Genomic DNA, 22922 nt, shown 5'->3' on the forward strand with positions numbered 1-22922 from the left:
CGAGGTCTCGCGAGGCTTTTAACCTCTCGCGAGTTTTGACCCGCTTCTGTCTTTTCCTCCTTCCAATTCCCGGCTTTCTTCCCCTCCCCCCCCATCGGAGACCGAGTTCTCCCATTTCGGACCGAGTGGCCTTGTTGTTGCCGCGGAGATTTTTCCTACTGGTGCTGCTGCCTCTGTCGCCGCCGCTACCACTGGGCTCATTTGCCCCAACCCCTTCCTGCTGCCCTGCCCCCAGCCCCACACAAGGTAACGACGCCGGTGAGGGAGAGAGCAGGGCCTCGCCGGGCCTCGGCCTCTCCTTGAAGCGGAGGCCTGAGGCCGAGCAGCGGGCCGCATCGGAGAGACCTGGGCGCCGGCAAGAGTCTTAGGGGCCCGGCCTCCTCTCCCACCCGGAGTTGGGCCCTGAGCGGCTCCGGACGGGGCTGGGACCTCCGGGCGGTGGCGACGGCCTGGGCTAAGCCGGGAACCGGTCGGGTGGGGTAGGGATGGGAAGGCCTCTTGAAGCCCTCAGCCGTTCTGCGCGGAGCGCGTTTGGGGGTGTGAGGCTCCGGCACTGCTGGGGTCCGCTCCGTTTGTGTTTTCCGTTTCCCTGGAGCTTGTGTTGGAATTTCGAGTTCTGAAATAATCGACCAGTTGTGGCGGGCTTTGAGGTGTTGGGTGCCTAGCTTGCTCTAGCCTTTTTGGAGCCCTTCCAAATTATAGGCTGTGGTCGGACGGGAATTGTAAGACAGAAGGGTCCTTGGAAACCCCGCGTGTTTGCTTTGTAAATCGAGAAAGGATTCTTGTATCTTATTTTCCGGAGAAGAATGAGCCAGATGGGGTGAAAGGCAACGCTCCTTAGAATGCCTAAATGGGATAGTGTTTTCTTTAATGAAGAGGCTGCATAGGCAATATTTAAGTGACCGAGTGAAATATTTTTGCTCTTGGAGGAAAGGTTCTGAACACACTTCCTAATTAATAGCTCATGTAGAGAGTATTATTTATGTAGTTAATCCAAAAGCCATTTATATTTTGTTTTGGAAGTATTCTTTAGTGCTTAAAAATATTTTTTCTTAAGTCTCAACTCTTTCAACAGATTCGTGCTTTTTTTTTTTTTTCCTGGCGAAGATGTAACAGCCCTATGAATTGAGCCAAATACAGTGTCTGACCTGTTACAGGAGTTGAAAGAAAATTAGAAATTCTCCTTTTTCCTTTTGTCTTAGCTCTTGTCTGATAAATTCCACACAGAAACAAAATGAGTTTATAATCTGCGGAATCCATTCCCTTGAAGCTTGGATTTGACTCACAGCTTTTCTCAGAACTAAGAGTAAAGGTAACAGTATAAGTTAAGCTGCAGCAATGAATTATATTAAGGAGTTGGGAGCAAAACTGGTAAGGATTAAGTCAGGCAGACAGGGAAATTACTTTTATGGAGTTTTTGGTTCAGTTTTCATGGTCTTACTCTTTTTATTTTCCCCAGATGTCAGAGGATCTAGCAAAGCAGCTGGCAAGCTACAAAGCTCAACTCCAGCAAGTTGAAGCTGCATTGTCTGGAAACGGAGAAAATGAAGATTTGCTAAAATTAAAGAAAGATTTACAAGTAAGTATAAGAGGTCACTAATAGTTACATTGCTTGGAAAAAGTATTTCTGTGTTTTTCAAATAATTTATTGCTTAGAACCCAAAGCACCATTTGGAGGGGAGTGTTTCTTCCACTATCCTCCCTTGTGTGTACATGTGTATACGCACATGTACATGGCTCACAGAAGTAGGGTTGCTTCCTCAGTTATAGACATTAAAATGAGTAAAGCACTGTTCTTACGTAAATCTTGTATGTTCATATAATTTTTAAAAATAAGTTGAATAGATGTCTCTGTCAAGCCTTCTAGAGAAGAGGTACATGTAACTTTACAGTGGAAAGTGCTTTTATTTTTAAAGATTTGGCAAAGGAAATTTAGTTTGAGAGTTAATTAAAAATACATGGAATTAAAAAAAGTTAATTTGTTTTATTGGTATTGAAAAAACAAATGTGGAAGCATTTTATAAATGATAAAAACAATGAGAAAAATATGACCTGATTAAGATTCTTTTTAATGTCACAAGATTCTTTGAAAATGAAATGAGAGTGTGTGTGTTTCAAAGCTAGCAGGTAAACATCTTGTATTGGAAAACATATTATGAAGATATATAAAGAGATACTTGTTTTCTGCCTAAATGCTACATAATGTTTGAATTTAAGGCTAGATTTTACATTGTAGTTGTTGACACTTGTTGAAGTTAAATTGAATGGGTGTGGAAAGGAGATCTTAATTTGTCATGGGAAGGTTCAGTAGGTATGAGACTTGCCTTTTTAAAACCTGCACTGGGGTTTCAAGACAAGCATAAGACCCTTATGGTAAATATCTGTTGTTTCTCAGAACATGAGGTTGATTGATAAAAATACTGTATATATGTACATATGTATCACTTCATTTTAATAAATTTGAGAACTTAAAATTTTGAACCTGGTTTTTTGAAAGTTTTAAAACGTGCTTTGATTTGATGGTCTTTCTTTACTGATTTGGTACAAAACCAGAATCATCTTTATCCTATCTAAATCCTTTCCTTCCCTTTGTCAGCCTCTTGCCCATTAAAATTAATATTTTAGGGATATTAGAACTGCAAATAAATGAAACTTATTTGAAATGGGGTCCAGATTCAGAACTTTGAAAGAGTTTATCTGGGCATAATTAAAATGAGTTGAATATTTTCAGGTTCAAATTGTGGAATTAGGATAAACTTGCCTGAAATTGCAATAGTGTGTAATTTTTAAAAACACAGAAAACAGGACCCCTCTTCAGTATGTAGAAGTCAGACCAGTGAATTTGAGAGTGCTAGTCAATACTAAAAAGATGTTTGGGGAGCAATTTCTCCCACTCCCAGGCCAACTTTCTGTTTACCTCAAAGAGAGATTCTGGCATGCATCTTCTTTTACCACCTTAAAAGCAGTCCTTTTTTTCTTTTAAGAAAATAAAACATTGTGGTATTATGTATATTGCTATCTGGGCAGTTGGAAGAAAGATATGTGTAGAACTGGTAGAGGGGAAGTTGGGAGTGAAGGTTGAAACATTTTTTTTTTTTTTTAATATTTCTAGAATAAACTTCAAGAGTCTAGGCAGAATTGCCTTACTATGACACGGTCTATAATGGAAGTATCGTAGGGAGAGAGACTGTTGTGGTAGGCATTGAAGTAAGCACATAAATGGCTTACTTAGGGTTCAGTTAATAAGGATCTGGGGGTCATTTATCTGTGAAGTATCCTTTTCTATAACCATTTAAAAGAGCACTGTCCAGTAGAACTTTGTGCCATGATGAAAATGTTTTATATCCACTGTGTTGTACTGCAGCGACTAGGGACTACTGAATATTTGAAATACAGCTAGGGGAGCTGAAGAACTGAATTTTTAATTTTTTTTAAGTAGCCACTTGTGACTACCATATTGGATAGCACATATTTAGAAGCTTAAGTTCTAAAACTTCAGATAGTAATAATACAGAATGTTTTCCCTGACCAATATCTTGATCACGGTTTCTTTTCCTCTTATTTTGTCATGAAAACATTTGTCATTTCGGTTTGCTAGATACAGGTCTCTTTTGAACTGAAAATTACTCAAAGATAGAAGGCGTCATTGAAGATTAGATAGTTTTGAAAAGTGTTTGAATATCTGCTTCCACCTAGTGATTGTTGTCTCCATTGATTACAGTTACAGCTTCTGTTTTATCATGGATTTTTTCAAAATATTTTTCCTTTTTATCTCTTCTCTGTTTTCTGGGATATATACCTCATGCCTTTGATATTTAATTCTGCCTTTTATATTTGCTGAAAACTTGTTTAGACTGATGACTGAGTTTGTGGCCTCCTTTGTTTTGTGTTCCTTTAGTGGAATGTCTTTACCCCGGTTATGAATCTGTTTGCCCTTTCATTTATGACAAAATGCTTTTCTGCATTTTTTCAGTGACTTCATTTTGCCAGTAAGCCTTCCATGTTTATCTTTTTTATGTACTGTCTTTCATATAGAATAAAGTTACTCAGCAGGCAGCACATTGATCTACTGAAGTCCTAATTGCCTTTTTTCACTTAAAAAAGTGGGTATAGTAAGATCTAGGCTAGCTACCTGACTAGCTCCCCAGGCAGTCTGTGATAATCACAAAAATAGTCAATTTATTAGGCTGTTTTGCTGAATAAACTGGTTCTAAAGGAGGCAGGGGTCAAGTCACTTGTCTCATATATTACAGTGGCTCTCTGCATCCCCGAAACGCCTTCCTTCAGTAAGCAGAGTGCTTGAGTGCACCCTTTGACCTGCTGATATGTAGATCACAACATCTGATGCTTCCTGGAATTGCCGATTACTGTAACTGCTGCCCATCTGTCGATGAAGGAGCAGTTTCAGAACTCAGACTTGGGGGAGGAAAAGTAATTAATGGTATGTACCTTTAAGAACCCCCTCATACATAAAATAGTTTCTCTAATACTTTGGTCCGTATGCACATGTAAAGAAAACATTGAGAAGGGTCTTCATAGCTTGTTGGGAGGGGTATGTGAAACATGGCAAAATGAAAGGACTACTAGGAATAAATGCTTTGGATTTTTTAAAAATCCAATCCTTTAGTGCAGGGCTCTGAAAATTGTAACATGCACAGCTTTTCAGGACCCTTTGGTGAAAATGTATTTCCTTATGAAAATAAAATGGCAAGATGCTCTATGCTAAGAGAGGTAGGGGTCTAAACCTGAGACCTACAAATGTTGAAATCATGTTTGTGCTTTAGTTAAATGGAATTATTTAGTGATAGGGATGGTATGGGCTCTTGAGTCAGGCTTACTGGGTTATATTCTTGGCCCTAATAGTGGTTAGTTAAAAACAAGACTGGATAATTTACTCTCCTTCTTTGTATAGTACATGATCTATTTATGTGGAAGTTCTTTGCTTTATTTGCAAAGGATTGTCTAATTAAAAGGTATTTAAATGGCTCTTTGGCACCCAATAAAATCTCATTAAAGATACTACTCTACTGAATTCTTAACTCAGATCTGAGTTGGTCTAGTTTTTTAATTCACAAAACTGGCCTTTCTCCCAAGGGCTTAATATTCCTTTTTTTTTTTTTTTTTTTTTTTTGAAGGCTCAGATATTAGTTTTTCAGAAATAGCCATGAAGATCTAGAATCTTTAGGAGAAAGGTGATATATAATTTCTTGGCTGCTGAAGCAGAGCTACTACTATAAAACTTCAGGGGGAGCCATAGGAAACTCACTATAGAGTTTAACTTTGCTACGTTTTCTCCCAAAACACAGTGTGATGTTTTAAGGTGTTTTATAGGCAACAGTGGGGGCAGGTATGCAAGTTTTTAAAATGAATCAGATAAGGTGATGCATTACATAGGTCTTCATCAGAGTAAAAATATAGCGAATAGGTAGCACAGTCTATCAATTCGTACTATTAAGTTTTTTAACCAACCCTACCAAACACCCTTGAATGAAGCCAGTACGTATAAGCCTGAAATAGAAAAAATACTTGCCACACAGGAAGGTATTGCCTGCCTGTGTGTTAAATTTTATTTTTTCCTTTTAAATGAAGCTGTGCTCATGTACTTTTTAGAATATTTTAAATCTAACCTGGTAATTTGCTTACCAGGATGGGGCAAGTTTTATTATAAATGAATAGGAAGACTACTGGCTTTTTATATGTGCCTATAGTATTTTAGTAGAAATATGTATGAGCAGGAACATTTTTATTACTAATCAGGCTGCTTCAAGAGGTTTGGGTTTTGTTTTATTTTGTTTTATTTTGACGGGTGGGGAGAGAATATGTTGACTAGAGAGTTAATACTACTGCCAAATAATGCCCTGTAAAACAGTCCAGGTGCATGAAATATATGTGACAAGATATGAGATAAAAATGATCTTGAACCTAATTTAGTCCTTCATAATTGACTATTTCTCATATTAGATCTATGTAGCTAAAATAGGCACTTAGAAATAATGCATGGTAGGGCAGCGTTGTTGGCTCAGCCAGTAGAGCAGGTGACTCCTGATATCAGAGCCGGGAGTTCAAGTCCCACATTGGGTTTAGAGCTTACTTGAAAAAAGAAATAATGCATGGTATAAGCTCAAGTCTACCCTTTTTTATTAGTATTTGAGGTTAATAAGTGGAAAGGCAATTGTCCGGGTTTAAATCCCAGTTCCACCACTGTATAAAATACTGTATCTTAGTTTCTCTGTGAGGATAATCATAGTACCTACATGATAGTATTGTTATGAACTACAAATAAATATGTGTAGTGTACTTAATAAATGGTATATGGTGTGAGAGCTGTCGTCATCAAAAACTGAAAACCTGTTGAAAGTAGGTGATAAGCGAATTATAAAAATAATATTATGGTTTTTGTTTTTTCTTTTTAGGAAGTTATAGAACTAACCAAAGACCTTCTATCAACTCAACCTTCTGAAACTCTTGCAAGTTCAGACAGTTTTGCTTCTACTCAGCCCACTCATTCATGGAAAGTAGGAGACAAGTGTATGGCAATCTGGAGTGAAGATGGACAGTAAGTGTAGAAAAAACCTCTAACTATAACATGAAATAATAAAATACAATGGTAAGAAGTTTTTATTCAGTTTGAACTACCCTGTTTTAATCTTTCTATGTAGTCAATATGTTCGTAGAGCCAATTTGATTCTTGGGTGGTTACCACTAATACAGTGTTCAGTTTTTAGCTTTAGATTTACATTTTGGGGCAGCTGAAGGGCTTGGATCCTAGAGGAGAGAAAAATCAAAGCAGAGGAAAATGAACGGATAGCTTAAATAATCTTAATCTTTTCCTCAGATTGAAAATTGAGTGAATGGTTGGCTGTCTTAGACTTAGGTGAAACACATACACTGAAATTATTCCTATAAAAAATATCTTTTCTCAAAGAGACTGACTAAAGCACACTTAATAGACATATAAGAGATTTTCATGACAATATTTTGATTAGGACCCCTTTTTTTGATAGTAGATGGCTAACTCCAACCACTGTTTTGTATTATCTTTACTAAAGAGCCAACTGATGACAGAAGTTCCATTTGAGACACATGTAATAGTTGAAGCACTGCAGTGTAAGTCTTATAGGCTGAGTACTAAACCTTTACTCACCTGCTTACAGTCATGATATCTTTACAGGTGTTATGAAGCGGAGATCGAGGAGATAGATGAAGAAAACGGCACTGCTGCAATCACCTTTGCTGGCTACGGCAATGCTGAAGTGACCCCACTGTTGAACCTCAAGCCTGTAGAAGAAGGAAGGAAGGCAAAGGAGGACAGTGGCAACAAACCCATGTCAAAGTAAGTGATTTTGACTTTAGCAGTTTAAGTGTAATCTTCCCCATTTTGGTAGTTGAGGTAGTCTGCAAAATCCATGCAGGGTTAGATTAGGGTAAAAAGGTTATAATACTCTTCACCGTTATTTTGAAGATTAGCAGTATAGGATCAATCTTGTCTGTATGTGTATGCCTAGGCCCACTTAGGCATTCAGTATATTTATTAAGAGGACACTATGTACCTCACTAAGCCAGGTGTTGGGTTTCCACCACAGTGAAGACAACCAGCTTTGGCCTTGTCCTGATTGAGTTTATAATCCAGAGAACAAAACACAAAATTAAAGGAACACTTAACTAGTTAAGTATAGAAGTTATGAAGGAAACATAATGGGTACTTTAAGGGAACAAAGAAAAGATACCTATACTGCACTTCAGTCATCAGGGCAAATGTCTTTGAGAAAATAACATCTAAACTGAGATTTGGGGGCACCTGGGTGGCTCAGTTGAAGCGTCTGCCTTCTGCTCAGGTCATGATCTCAGGGTCCTGGGATCGAGCTCCGCATCGGGCGTCTTGCTCAATGGGAAGCCTGCTTCTCCTTCTCCCTCTACTGCTCCCCCTGCTTCTGTGTGTGAGCATGTGTGCACACACTCTCTCTCTGTCAAATATACAAATCTTTAAAAAAAAAAAAAATTAACTGAGATTTGAAAAGAAAAGGAGTTAGCCAGGTAATGAATGAACTTGAAGGTATGACCTTGGGCAAACTTCTTAACTTCTTATTTGTAAAACAGGGTTGATAGTATCTACATTGTAGGATTGTAAGGATTAAATGTTAGCATTTATAAAGCATGTAGCACAGTTCCTGACATGTAGTAAGAGTTCAGTAAATGTTTACTTTTGAAAAAGAAAACAAGGTTGGAACATAGAAGTAACAAATTCCTGTGGTAAAAACTTGGGACTTAAAGGTGGGTGCTTTGACAAGAGAAGAGGTTAGAGAGGTCAAGGCCAGATCACAAAGAGCTTAACAGCCACTGATGCATTTCAAATAGAAGAGATAGGATGTGATCGTAGTTGAGCTTTCAAATACTCACTGACAGCAGAGGGAAGGCTACTACTGATGTGATCCAGATGTAAGATAATGTGGCCTGAACCCAGGAAGCAGCAGTAGGAGAGAAGTGTATGGTTTGAATGGTATTTAAGAGGTAAAATTAACAATATTTTGGTTAACTTACACATATTTGCCACAGTTTTCTCTTTTTTGGGTTTGTCGTGAGCTTTTAAAACTTAAGTTGCTACAAATATATAAATATATTTGAACTTGGGAAAATTATATCACCTGAGTATCCCAATGAGAAAATCAGATTGTAGAACAATGTAACATCTCTATTTTGTTTTTAAGTCTCTGACATAGGTGTAAAAAAGCCACACTTAGCTTCATAGTGGTGATTATATGATACAGAGGCATCTAGATCGTATTGCCTCTTTTTAAAGGACCTCTTCATCCTTTTGGTGAGAAAGTATGTACACTGAGCAGAAATTATTGAGAGAGCTGTAGGCCCTGATCCTGTATAGAGGAGTGTTTTTTTAAAAACCCCAGTTTTTGTTTTTAAGAATTTTAAGCTGTGATTTCCCCTTAATGCTGCTGTGCTTTTCCTGTCTAGATGAAATCGTTTTTTTTTTGTTTGTTTGTTTTTTTGTTTTTTAAAGATTTTTTATTTATTGACAGAGAGACAGCCAGCGAGAGAGGGAACACAAGTAGGGGGAGTGGGAGAGGAAGAAGCAGGCGCCCAGTGGAGGAGCCTGATGTGGGGCTCGATCCCAGAACGCCGGGATCACGCCCTGAGCCAAAGGCAGACGCTTAACGACTGAGCCACCCAGGCGCCCCTAGATGAAATAGTTTTATCAGCATTACATCTCTTTTCTAAATGCAGCATATTAAGCTTGCTAACCGTCCATTTAGAAATGGATAAAGGTTTAGAACACTATTAATGTTAAAACTCATTTCTAAAATGCACCTGGCAAAAGCAATGTAAACATCAAAAAGTCATAGTTTAAATATTTGATTTGAGGGGTGCCTGGGTGGCTCAGTCTGTTGAGCAACCGACTCTTGATTTTGGCTCAGGTCATGATCTTGGGGTCCTGGGATCAAGCCCCATGTCAGGCACTCAGTGCAGTCTGCTTCTCCCTCTCCCTCTGCTCTTCCCCCCACTTGCACACGTGCGCACTCTCTGCAAAATAAAAATCTTAAAAAAATGTATTTGATTTAAATAGGTAATAGATTACAGATATGATTTGAAAGCTTCCAGGGATGCTGTGTATTTCAAGTAACATTTCTTAGTAGTCTGGGTGATTGGCATTGTTGGTGTTAGTGCTTCTCTTCATGTAATGTGTAAGTTTGTTACGGATATTTTTGTTTTGTTTTGTTTTTGCTTTTTGTAATGCTAAATATCTCTTGAGGAAATCATCTATTAAATCTTAAGAGTTGACATTTAGCTGTTATATCCACACAGAAAAGAAATGATTGCCCAGCAGCGTGAATATAAAAAGAAGAAAGCTTTGAAAAAAGCACAGAGAATAAAAGAACTTGAGCAGGAAAGAGAGGACCAGAAGGTTAAATGGCAACAGTTCAACAACAGAGCCTATTCTAAAAACAAAAAAGGCCAGGTAGGTAAATCTGTTTATTGTACTTCATAAATTTGAAAAGTGTAATTGTCATTAAAATAACTTTAAAATGAAAGAGGAGGCATATACGTTTAAAAAAATACATAACTGGATCTTGAATTCAGAATCCTCTTTAATCTTCTGTTGGGCTTATAGCAAAACATCTCCATTAGCCACTGTCTCTCTCAAATACATTATGAATGAGAGAGTTTGTATCAGAAATTACAAAAGACCTAGATTGTTTACCCTTCTATAAACTAGAATTTGAAAAACTGCTTGCTACCTTACATACCACTTAGAGGGAGTGTGATGAACCCTACCTGCTTTGTTAACATGCTTTCTATGCTGGGCATCACTGGTAGATTTTATTTAAAAGAGCACTCCAGTTCCCTTGATGTGTACTATATTTCTTAAGTGTATTTTGGAAATGTTTTCCCCAAAAAACTAATCAGAATGGTTTGTTTCATTTCCACTAGGTAAAAAGGAGTATTTTTGCTTCACCTGAGAGTGTAACCGGAAAAGTTGGAGTAGGAACTTGTGGAATTGCTGATAAACCTATGACACAATATCAAGATACCTCTAAATACAATGTCAGGCATTTGATGCCTCAATAATCAGAAAAACTGTTGGATTTCATCTCTGCAGGGCTTTACATTTACCTTTTTATCCTTATATTTTTCTAAAGGTAAATTATTTGTTAGATGAGTAAGGAAGATACCATTGTCGTCCTTGTTTGACTTCAATAGAACGAAACTTGAAGAAATTGCATTTGATAACTGCTATTCATTTAACTTTTCGTTACTACTACCACAGTTTCCTCAAAGTTTGTTGAATAAAGCAACTTTTCTAGATAGATGCTGCATAAATACGGCACTTAGATGAATTGTTGATCTTCCTAATATCAGGCCCTTACTTAATGGATGGTGTGTACTTTTGGTAAAGTTCTAACTTGGAATTTTCAGATGCTTTGAACTTGCCACATATTGTAGCAATTCACTGGAACATCGAGGCAAAATACAAACCTGCTAAAGAGATCTTTTTTTTCCTTCAACTTAAACCTAGCTGTTGCTAATTAAGCCTAAAAATAGGTTAATTTGATTAATTTAAAATGGCAAACTTTATTTTGAGGTTTTTTCCTTCAATAATTTGTTTCCTAAGCCTATTAGGCTATCTCTAAAATTGACCCAGCTCTTAAAATTTTTTCATTGAGTTTTAATTTTATGTAAGAACCATGTTTATGACCAGCTTCCTTTTCTAAGGTTTTTTTTTTTTTTTTTTAAACATGTTGATTTTTCCCTTACAGTAGTGGTACCATTTTTTGGATGTGTAATGTTTATATAAGAAAACAAAAAGCTGATGTATAGCCCTGTATACAGTGTAGATACTATTTTTGTAAAAAAAAAAAAAAAAAAAAACCCAAGGCTAAATTAATGAACAAGAGTACTGAATGTTTCATCATTAAAAATTTATTGTATTTCTTGTGCATTAATCTGACCATAATTTCCCTGTATATTATGTTCATGTAGCTGTTTGTAATTTTTGTTAACTAGATCAAGTTGTCAGCATTTGTTGGTAAAAGTGAACATCACAGTTATTCTGAGTTGAGTTTAAGCCAAATATATGCATAGTAAAGTGTCTTCCTATTAATGGAAGATGGTGATTTTTAGGGTATGTGTTAATTTCAGTTTTTGTATGTTTAACTTTTATTAAATAAAGTGTTTTTAAAATCTCCAGGGTGTGTTACCAGAAGGGTGGTGAAATCCTAGGGGCAGCATTGATAGAGTGATTAAGCTTCAGTGTTTTTGCTTGCATTCATCATTTCCACAGAAGAGAATATTGACTATGTGATAAAGGTTTCAATAAATCCTTATGTACTTCTTACATTAGACATAACAAATTGGATCCTAAAGGACAAACTATTTTTATCTTAAGGGCTTGTGCTGTCTATAGAGGTGTTTGTACATTTTGGTAAAAGAAAATAAAAATTTTAATGACTTTTAAGTATTTTGGCAAATTGAAACTTAGGGAGGACAGTGATGAGAAATAAAATTCTTTATCTTGCCTCTTCATCTCCCTCCCAACCCATGAGGATCAGTTTTCCTTCCTATAATTTATGGCCACAGGGTAGAGAATGTAGGACAGAATGAAAGGTGAAGTCTTTTTTAAATACAAGGCACAAATTACAGCAGAACAGGGCTATTTAGCCTGAAGAACTAAAAATATACTGTTGTCGTTACTAGTAGTGTAACAAATCTCTTAAGAACTAATAATGGTATCTTCAAAGGATTGCAAGGGAACCCTTTAAATTCAAAAGCACTTGGAAAGAAATTTGGTACAATTGTGTGACCACACGGAATGGGTTTTGGTGAGATTACCTTGGTATGTTGTTGGAATAGTAATTTACCTGTTATTTGTATAGGCAAGATTCTTGTGTTGGGCCTTGTATCTCCTTTGACCCAAGGGCCTTCCTTTCTGCACATTAATTTTCCTGGATGGGCTTTGCAGGAGAGAGAAAAGGAATAACGGTGACCATACTATATAAAACATTTTTTAAAAAGGTGTATAGCATGCCCGTGTCAAAGACCTAGATGTGGCCCTTTGAAAAGTCCTAGTGTCGAGAGTGTTTCTGGACTAAACAAAGGATCCCTGGGGGGATGGAGTGCCTATCTCCTAGAGTGATGCTTTCATGAGAAGCATGATACCAGTGATATGTTACAAATGTAGGTGGCTAAGTTCAATACTCTAAAACCAAATATGACACTTTGTTATATATATATGTATACATAACACTGCTATAAAATTTAATGCAGTTTCCCGGTCAAGAAGGGAGTCTTGAAGCTCTGAAACTCAGAATGAGTTCATCACATGAGTCATGTACAGCCCCCAAGTAGCTGTGGTTGCATGGATCTTCTCAAAACTTGACGTTTGACTTTGTTATTGATCATTTCAAGGAAAGAACAGTCCCGATACCTCCCAAATAATTACATTTTACATGTTAGTATCACGAACAACAAAACGCTTTTTTAATTAACATGTAGAAAGGCCATATTGGAAGAGCAAGGACTCAGGAGCCAGATTGCTGTTTGAATCCTGGCCCCTCATTTTTACCTGTGTGCGTAACTCTTCTTTGTCTTAGCTTTCTCAGCTGTAGAATGAAAATACCGGTTTCATTACATTGTAAGGATGAGTTAATTGATATGTGTAAAGTGCTTAGTAGAATACCTGACATGGTAAACACTGTAGAAGTGTTTGCTATTTACTGTGCAGGTGGTAATGGTGACTTGTCTTTTTTCCTTAACCGTAGCAATGACAATGCACGTTATAATGGATAACAATGCCCATTGCTTACGATTTGAAGCCCCTAATTATAAATGTACTCCTGAACCGTCAAATTAACAAAGTTACATATTAAGTACATGCTAGTAGAAGTTTAAATTTTTATATTAGAATATTTTAGGGCGTGTCTCTGATGGGAAGGAGTATAGGTTATAATAAAGTTACCCTAACGCTTGCTTAAAAGAGGGATTCCTGGATCTGGGTCCTGTTCGAGACCTATTTAGGCCAAAGTATGTCTGTTTTTGACAAACACCACAGGTGATTCTGATGTGCATCCCTGGGCCTAGAACCGTGTTTTAGGTTAAATGTAAAAACAGTTTGATTTTTGAAATGAAAGAAGAATTACTAACGGGGAATTTCCTTAGCACAATTATTAAGATTAGGCATCAGGCCAAAATGAAATGCGTCTGTTTGTCATAAGTCATTATTTTAATATGCTTTGTCACAGTTTATGTGCATTTGAGTATGTTTCCATTACAATGCAGTTTTAATGCTGAGTGTATCTGCCTTTAAAATAGCAAGGGAAGAGGCACCTGGGTGGCTCAGTGGGTTAAGGGTTCGACTCGATTTTGGCTCAGGTCATGATCTCAGGGTTGTGAGATCGAGCCCTGTGTGGGGCTCCACACTCAGCTGGAATCTGCTTGAGATCTTTCCCTCTCCCTCTACCCCTTCCTTCTTCCCCCACTCCTGTGCATGTGCTCTCTCACTCTCTCAAATAAATGTTAAAAAAAATAGCAAGAGAAAACCATCCAGTAACAAATGAAAATCATAGTTTTATAAATTGTAGGTTGTAATTACAAAAGGTGAAAAATGTCACTTGCACAAATTTAGTCAAAATATATTTTTGGAGCTTTGGTTTGGCTGTTTGCTTCAACTTGGACATTTAACTGAAAGACGAGAGAAGAAAAAAAATCTTAAAACCAATAAGGTTTTATATTTGTTAAAATCTTTGGAGTTCAATAAATATCTGCCGAATTGTATTATTTGTTGTATACTATGAAGCAACCAGTATAAATGGTAATTTACCTGTTCAACAGTAAATGTAAACATTCTTCGTATCTAGGGTTTTTGAGTTGCAAGTTAAACTGAATTTTTACTACAGTGGAGAGGAAAAACATAGCAGGCAGTAGAACAGATAATACCATAGTTTAAACAAAAACACAAGTAATTGAATCCCCTTATACTATGATTTTTATGTATAGATATGTTTTTAAATACCTTAAAAGGTACAGAGACTAATATTGGCATTCTAAGAATTTGTCTTGACCCAGCCAACAGAAAGTAAACGAAAATATAAGATGAAGGTGTTAGAGTTCTGAGAGGTTCTTCAATTGTCTTTTCTGCCTTTCAGCTATGTATATGTAAAGGTCGTTCTTTTGTGGCCTTGAGTAGGGTAAAGCAGATGTGAGAATACTATTGGGCTTGTGGTAGTTGACAGCTGAACTAGCTAAAAATACCAAATTTTGGATAAAGTAATCTTTCAGTTCCCAGGAAATAAAACCAGACAATTTACTACACCAGGCACTTCACCAGTTCACTTTTATGAAACCAGTACAGACTTAAGTTACTGAAATTATTAAAATTGTAATTTGATTTCCCGGTTACTGTCTTAAGATCACAGCTGAAGAAGCCATAGTTAAGAGAAAAGGTTGCTTTTTGTTTGAAGAGCTACTTTCTCAACTTGAGGCCCAAAGTCATGTTTATTATTTTGCTGGCTCATGATTTGCCTTTCTTGGTGAAAACTGATGTGCTTTTGTTTTTTCCCCCTTTCAAGCCCTGTACTCACTTTAGCAAGATGCAGTGCATTTCTGACCAGAGAAACAATTAAGGCTTGGAGGACACTTGACTCTATACCCTGGGAAAACTAGAGTGGAAGCCTGAGACCTCCAGCTAGGCTAGTCTTTAATAGAAGGTAATTGTCCAGTTGTTCATTGCTCAGAAGTATGGAGGAAGGAGTAAGTATCCCTTTGGTTCTTTTGCCAGGTTTTTCCCTCCAAAAGCACTGTCAGGTTTAGTTGACATAGTTTTCAAAGTGTGATAAAGCTGCTAGGTTAGAAGCAACTGGCTTCTTAAATTTGTATTTTTAATACGCATTTTAGAGATATCTTACGGCTTTTATGTTTCTACAATGCTGTTTGGTGCCCTGGTGTGAAAATCTGAGATAAATATCCCAGTTATGCTGCCCTCCCAATAAAGACTTCAAGCATTCCTCTATAACAAAGAGCTAAGAGCTTGAGGAAATGGAAAAAATTTCAAAACTATAGGAAGTTAGTTGGCAATACTTTAAAAGAGCTTCATCTAAGCCATTTCCCTTAATAATTTATGATGGTATAAAAAGTAAAACAGAACCAAGAAGTGAGGCTGTCAGCCAGTACATGTATTTTGAACTACACTTATTATTTGGAAGAATCAGGTGTATTCCACAAGAAAACCAGTTTCCTATTCGATCTAGTACACGGGCCAAGATTTTTTTTCTTGGCAAGGCCAGCACTAAATATTAACTAGGGCATTAGGCAGTGGTTACTACTTGTGCTTAACAGACTCAAGCTCAGGTTAGTCTTTTTTTTAGAAAGACCAGGTAATCACTAAAACCACTGATACATCAATCTTATAAAGTCTTTATTTAAAAAATTCTATAGGACATCAAAATTGACTTACAAAGTATAACCTGTCATTGAATTCTGTAAAAATGAACCATTTTTTTTATTGGAAATAGTCTTTTTCTGCAAGACCCAGAGTCAGAATAACTAAAATTCAAGATTAAGGATGAAGAAATTAGAAGGTTGCATTCATCAGAGAAAGGAGAAGTACAAACCTCTTATTTTTCTTTTGGTGCTACAAACTCCTAGGTTGAGTATGTGTGGGGATTTACATATATCAGTTTTAATCCTTACAACCTTTTTAGATAGAGGTAGTATTTGTAACAACTTCTCAGGAGGAAATGGGCTCCATGAAGAAATTAAGTATCTTGCCCGAAGTCCTTAGTAAATATTAGAACGAGGACTTAAATGTGACCCAAAAAACCCTGTTCTTCCTACATTATGCTGTTGTTGGTAGGGAGTATGGAATTTTTAAGATGGAAGGATAATAAAAGGAAAAAAAGGCAGCTACTGCTGCTTCAAGTGGAAGAAAACAAACTTACAAAAGAACCTTCCTCAAGAGGTTAAACAATTTTCTCTTGAGAAATGACCGAGGCGGGAGTGTGGCCTTAGGTTAGGAAATTTGCCTCAATAATTCTGCCTTTTAAAATCCCCTCATAATGCTAAAAGCTGTCATTGTCATGGGGACTAGAAAAGGCATTTCTACCAGAGTTCTCATACCTGTTCTAATTAGAAACTCCAGTCTGACTTCCTCAGACTCTTCTTTGGTAATACACACTGAAATGAGATTTACCTCTATCTACTAATATAGTACTCAGGCATTTTACATAAAGGGTGCCTTAACTCAGGTTAGTGGGTGGGGACTGAACAGGAACTTCCAGACTTATTTTCACTTTAAATGGATAGTTGTAGCCAAAAGGATGCCCTAAAAAGTTATTAAGAACAGATAGTAACAAATGGCTTTGTGTCCTACCTGAAAAAGTTAAGATTATCGGGTACATTAAGCCATCTGCAATTAGGTTATGTGGAGTCATCAGTCAAGAAGGCACCTGTTTAAATTATAGAACAGGAAATGGCAATGATTCCAATTCCCATTAGTTCCGGACTACTGAAATAGGATCAACTTAAACATTTAGGAGATAGTTGCTTCTCAAGGTGTGGATGCTCAGATTTTTTCCTTCATAGAGAAGGGTGGTACAAAAAGCACTCGGGTATTCTTCATTCACAATTTTTATTTCTTGCAATTAACTTTTATATCTTCAAAGTCGATTTGTCTTTTAAAAAATTAATACTTCTTACTCATCATACAATCCACTCCCCTCCCACAAGGAAAACCAACCCAGGGAAGGAGTAATTTAGAGGGCAGTTGAAATAGGTACTATAGATTTGTGACAAAGGCTTCCCAGCCCACCAACCTGTACATATACAACAAAATGGCAGCACCTCAAGTTCTCCTGAATTAAGTCCAAAATTCCAGCCCTAGGCAAGTTGCAAGTGAATGCCATGGGAATAACAAAAGGGAAGCTTAATCATTGGCTTCCATTCACTTTCCATGGTAGTTAGCAGAGTCTTAAAACTGTCTCCCCTGGGAAAGTCAAAAGTAAGCAAGTACGTAGAGCAACATTTTGACCCAGCCAGGAGTAATTATAAGTGAAACCAGAAATAATTTACCTGGGCCAGAGAAATGAATTTATCATGTTTTTCATTAAGTCCCCAGCACCTGAAGTAGCGAGTTCTAATAATGGGCTTCTAAAGGCATGCAGTTTTTCACACATCTACTTCAAAGAATTTCTTCCACTCAAACATAGCACAATTAAGGATAAAATATTTTCGGAGGCACAGGAAGAGCACAAAAACAAGTAAGTATATGCTGAGACCTTGTGTATGACCAAGATGGTACACTTCATACATAGAAGCAGTGAAAGCTGTTAAAGTGCTACTTACAAAGGATAGTCTAACATTACACACACAACTCAACTGCACTGCTAAATATGGTTGTCTTTATTTTCTTTTTCCTTGCCCAGCCCTATCTAAACAAAATAAAACTACAGGACTGAAATTAACAACCCATTAAAATCAGCAATAAGTTATGAAAATCATAAAGCTTTTTTTTAAGTAATTAAGGGTAGTTAAATTATTCAAAGTATACAAAGTCCAAAGAGCCAGGGGTAAGGGGTCCAAGAAGGCTTCCTGGGGTAAAGGAGAGGGTGGGGGGGTGGGAGGGAACACCTTGGATTTTGAAAGACGAAGGAAACACATGACATCAAAGTGCAGGCTAGAAAAGATATTTCACTTAACAGAAAACATTTCTGAAAATATTGGTAAGAGCAACAATAGCACCTGCACAGTGGGACTGTGAGGAAGGAGAGAGACTGCCTGTAGGAAAATGGAAGCAAATCCTTACAATAAAATGAGACAAGTGCCGAACTTAACTATGTTAAGTATTATAGTGTCTACTATAGATATCAGATGGTTAAAAGCTGGTAAAAGGTAATGATTCTAAAAGAAAATAAAAACAGCATTGACCTTTTTTCTACCTAGCCCAGACCTCAATCATTTTGTGCACTATAAAGAGTGAGGTGTGAGGTGTTTTATCATTATCAAATGCTGCATCAAAATAGATGATTTTTTCCCCATGTGTTTTTCCACTATAAAAGACATCTATGTTTTTTATGGACAAGCTTTAAAAAGATGTCATTTTGGTTTTCAACACATACAAACAGTTATCAAAATCTGAAATAAAAATGCTGCCGTGGCTCAGACCTTGGCCTGCTAATCTGCGTGCACAATTCTTCTGGCCCACGCAGACACAGAGGCATGGAGAGCTTTTTCCTTCTGGCCCCTCAATCCGAATTCATAGGCCCTGTATGGTAGAGGCTGTCATACACAGACTGCCCCCATGCTGCCCAAGGGCCTAAGGGCGGCTGACTGTTGAGCTGGTGGTTGGGTGCCCTACTGCTAACAATGCAGGATAAAGTTAGCTTGCTTAGCATGGAATCCAACAGAAAGCTGAGCTGCATGGTGATCCCTTTCAAAAGGCTTCATGGGAGTCTCTCCTTTTGCAGAGCATGAAATGAGCTTGTTTTTGTGTTTTGTTTTTTCAAGAACTGATCATCCACAGGCTTCATGATAAGCTGTCCCAGGCTGAGTTTTAATAGCTCTTTAGCTATCCAAGTTAATGCCTGATTATCTTGTCTTCTCATTACTATAGGTTTGATTTTGTTTTTAGGACCATAAAACTCAGGAAGAAGGGTTCACAACCCCATTCAAATGTGTCTACTCATTGTATTATGAGCAAACTGTAGAAGAAAAAGAGGACAGAATCTCCAATGTTCTCTTTTAAATCAACTAAATCAAGAAAATTTCACACAAGTTTTCTGCTGCCATTAGAAACTGTGATTTTCAAATATGAATATTATGAGTATTTGTTCTGCTGGGGAGGCTCTGCCCCACTTTTTGCTAAGTATTTGCTTAAATAGAGGTCTTTTGACCCTTTTGTTCAAGTATAGTTTTGTTTAGTTTTAAAGAGGAGACTGCATCATGAACCCAATTTAAGAGATTGTTTGGATTGAATTGGCCCAGTGAATGTTTTGCCCTGCACTGTTATGTCATGCTGGGTTCTAGGAAGTGAACGAAAGTTTGACACTGGCACTGGAGTAACCCTCGTCACTCCCAATACTCTGCAGGCTGCTGTGGTCATCAATGTCACTGATGCTGGTGGTACTGATATTGTCCACTTCTCCATGGGAGAACTCTGTGCTTTCAACATCCACTTCAATCTCCTCTGCCAAAGAGAAAAAAGGAAGAACATTAGTAATCTGCACTTTCAAAAACAAATGAGAAAAAAAAAGTCATTATTTTTTGTAGTGTAAAGTAATTATCATCCAAGCTTATTATCAGTGATCTCTGGAGAACAGAAGTAACTGAAGGTGAAGAGACACAGGGATATATTTTGCAAAGGGGAATGTCTGGTATCCAGTGGTGGTCTCAATCAGTAAGTTTACTAAAGCCTTTGACGCCAGTCCGTCTGGACCTCCCACCAAAAGCACTCAGCCTATTTGGGAATTAGTGCTTAATATTAAAAGATCCCAACCCCAAGTGGTTTAACAACATCTGTTCTGCATTAAACTAGAAACTAATTCTCAGTGTTGTTTATTAATCAGAGTTGCCTTAAAGAGGGAAAAAGGCATCAACTTAGTATAGGTGAACTAGAAAATGTATCCATTTATTCTTGCCTTTGGCAGTCTCATTCTACAGACAGTTCTACAGACTTCTAGGATTCATCATAAAGACCTCTGACTATGCAGTAACCAAACTAAGCCAGTTATTATAGAGTGAACTCTGAGGGATTTGTCTTCAATTCGATTTAATTTTCTCGTATCAAATATAGCTTGAAATGAGGGTGTGAGCCTGAAAAGTCTATGGATTATAGTAAGATCTATAGCAAAGATTATGGTAAAGACATTTCAGTGATGGTATTTAACTTTACTTCAAAAGTCAAACATGATTTAAAAAAAAAAATCCCTAAATATATATATGACCAGCTATCAACAGATAATTTGTTAAATACTACATACACAATCACCAATAAATCACAATATACATTTTAAAAAACAAAAGGCAGTTGAAAAACCATTCTCTCCCATAACAGCTCAAATGAACTCAAGTTTCTTCAATTCTTTTAAGCTCAAAGTCTGATGTTTCATATTTGGCACTGACTCTAAGGGTTCACACTGATCACAATTGCTTTAGGAAAAGTGCATTCTTGCTGAGCCTAAGAAGACAGAGTAAGTTATTTCAAAGAGTATAATTTTCAAAAGGGCTTGTTGCTTCAAAAAGTTTTAGAAATCTGTTTCTAAAATGCAGGCATCTGTCCAAACAAGCTGTACAAACAATCCTATGAATTCATAACTATTTGTTTTACATCCATAATGCTTCACAGGCTATTTGGTGTTTCCCGGTATCACAGAATACTCATCCAACCTACGACTGGAAAACAGAATCAAAACACGCTATCCAAAAGAGCTTGCTGTACTCAGTCATAACAAAGTAAAAGGAGAGACTGCTCCAGCCAAATGAACTAGAGATAGAACTAAAAGTCCCCTGTAATACTGGGAAAGAGGGCTTCCACATAAGAACAGGGAAAGAGGTACTAGCAGCACATGGGACTACTAAAAAAATGAGAACTATAATGAAGACATACTCTTTCTCAAATTTGGAGGTGGGGTGGGTACAAGGAGGAGTTAACAGCAGGGAGGGCAGCTAAAGCCTGCAGACCTGACAGAGTCACACAGCTAGTAACCAGTAGAAGAAAGACCAGGATCAAGGTCTGCCTCCTAATTCGGGGTCATTCCTGCTACACCTCACTGTCATTCATATATGTAGCATGTCCCTGAGGCTCTTGCTGCTGCCTCTGTACTGAGTGCCACATAAAAACAAAGTTACACAGCAAAACAACAAAAATAACAAACCCAAAGACTCCTAGGGTTGTGTTAAAAGGGATCAAAAATCAACTTGAAATACTTCTATGGAATATGGGAAATCTGAGTATTAAAAAGAATAAAAAGACTACAATGGATTAGAACACATTCAAAACATGAAAACCTATGAGTTTGTAAGATAATCAAAACCAAATAGCAAAACAAAAAACCCTGTTAACCTCTGGAGGTTGCTAAGACACCAACTCATTACTCAGAAAATTGACAAAAAAACAACACAAAAAATTTTTAAAAGCATTCCATCTTCCTTTATATGGACTTGATTTCAGGATAACCAAAAAGGTTAATGAAGAAATGTTGTTCTTTATAAAAAAGTTAATAAATGCAAAATGAATGACAGAAGTAGAAAATACTATTTGTAATACCTAAAAAAATAATAATGGGGACCATCATTAATGATTGCTAAAACTATTAAGTGAAAGGTTGAACATTTGCATAAATGTATCTGCACCACCTACGAAATATTCTTGCTTCAAAAAATGAACCTGAATTTAATCAAGCCACTAGATCCACCAACCAGTTCACAGGATATAGGAGGGACAGAAGAACATGTTAAATGATGCCATGTGGATTCAATCAGCCAAATCTAGGGGAAGTTCTATAAGAAAAATGACTCCGTTCCTTTTTTTTTTTTTTTCCTTTAAGATTTATTTATTTGAGAGCGAGTACATTGGGGGTAGGGAGGGGCAGAGGGGGAGAGAGTCCCAAGCAGACTCCGCACAGAGCCCAACATATGTAGCTTGGTTTCACCACCATGAGATCACGACCTGAGCTCAAACCAAGAGTCAGACGCTCAACTGACTGTGCCACCCAGGTGCCCCAAAATGACTCCATTCCTACAACAAACGACACTGGGGAGAAAAAAGTGGGGAAGTAAAAACTATTACAGATGAGAAGTATCTTAAAAGGCACAAACAAATGCAATATGGACTCTGTTTGGATTCCAATTCAAACGCATCAATGGTAAAATGCCATCTTTGAGAAAAATCTATCAGAAATCGATGGTATTAGAAATTAAATAAGATTATCTGATTTTATTAGTTTTGTGGCATATAACAGCATTATGATTATTTTTTAAGTCTCATTTATTAAACATACTGAAGTATTCAGGGACAAAAGGATAATGTTATCTGGGATTTGATTTAAAACATTCCAGAAAAAACGGTGAGGGTGAGGGGATTGAGAATCAATGAAACGAGAATAGCAGAATGTTGTCAGCTGTTCAAACTGGATGATGGGTACATGAGAATTCAATATTCTATTCTACTTTTGTGTATGTTTGAAAATTTCCATAATAAAAAGTCAAAAGAAATTTTACAAACAATTCCCGCGTTGTTTTAGAATCCTCAAGATCTCGTGAGCTCTATTTTCCCTAATATTAAGCTTAAAATCATGAGAGTTCACCTCTGGGATCTTTTGTGCTATAAGGCCTGATGTGGTGGGAGCTTTAGGTGAAGAGATCATTAAAATTCAAACAAAATTTTTGGTTGATTCTTAGTCTTTCATCCTGCCAAAGACAAA

General features: G+C 37.1%; 2 protein-coding genes across 4 annotated transcripts in view; one reads left to right on the forward strand and one right to left on the reverse strand.

Annotated features, from left to right (window-relative positions):
- The first annotated feature begins 21 nt into the window (after positions 1–21).
- Positions 22–11698, forward strand: SMNDC1 (survival motor neuron domain containing 1). Of its 2 annotated transcripts, none has more exons than XM_008684378.2 (6): positions 22–246; positions 1460–1579; positions 6414–6556; positions 7172–7333; positions 9817–9970; positions 10444–11698. In XM_008684378.2, the coding sequence occupies exons 2-6, from the start codon at positions 1460–1462 to the stop codon at positions 10579–10581; spliced, it is 717 nt and encodes a 238-aa protein (XP_008682600.1). In that variant the 5' UTR covers positions 22–246; the 3' UTR covers positions 10582–11698. The 2 variants fall into 2 exon arrangements, with proteins under 2 accessions (XP_008682600.1, XP_008682605.1); XM_008684383.2 differs by lacking the exon at positions 22–246 and adding an exon at positions 4254–4441 and having other exon boundaries at positions 1454–1579.
- Positions 11699–17124: 5426 nt separating this feature from the next.
- Positions 17125–22922, reverse strand: part of MXI1 (MAX interactor 1, dimerization protein) — an 86246-nt gene continuing 80448 nt past the window's right edge. For both annotated transcript variants that reach the window (XM_040624041.1, XM_040624043.1), the window contains exon 6: positions 17125–19687. In XM_040624041.1, coding sequence (XP_040479975.1) covers positions 19524–19687 — 164 coding nt within the window. In that variant the 3' untranslated portion in view covers positions 17125–19523. The remainder of the gene's footprint in view (positions 19688–22922) is intronic.

The sequence above is a fragment of the Ursus maritimus genome, unplaced genomic scaffold (genome assembly GCF_017311325.1).
Source record: "Ursus maritimus isolate PB19 unplaced genomic scaffold, ASM1731132v1 scaffold_7, whole genome shotgun sequence".
Classification (NCBI taxonomy): Eukaryota; Metazoa; Chordata; class Mammalia; order Carnivora; family Ursidae; genus Ursus; species Ursus maritimus.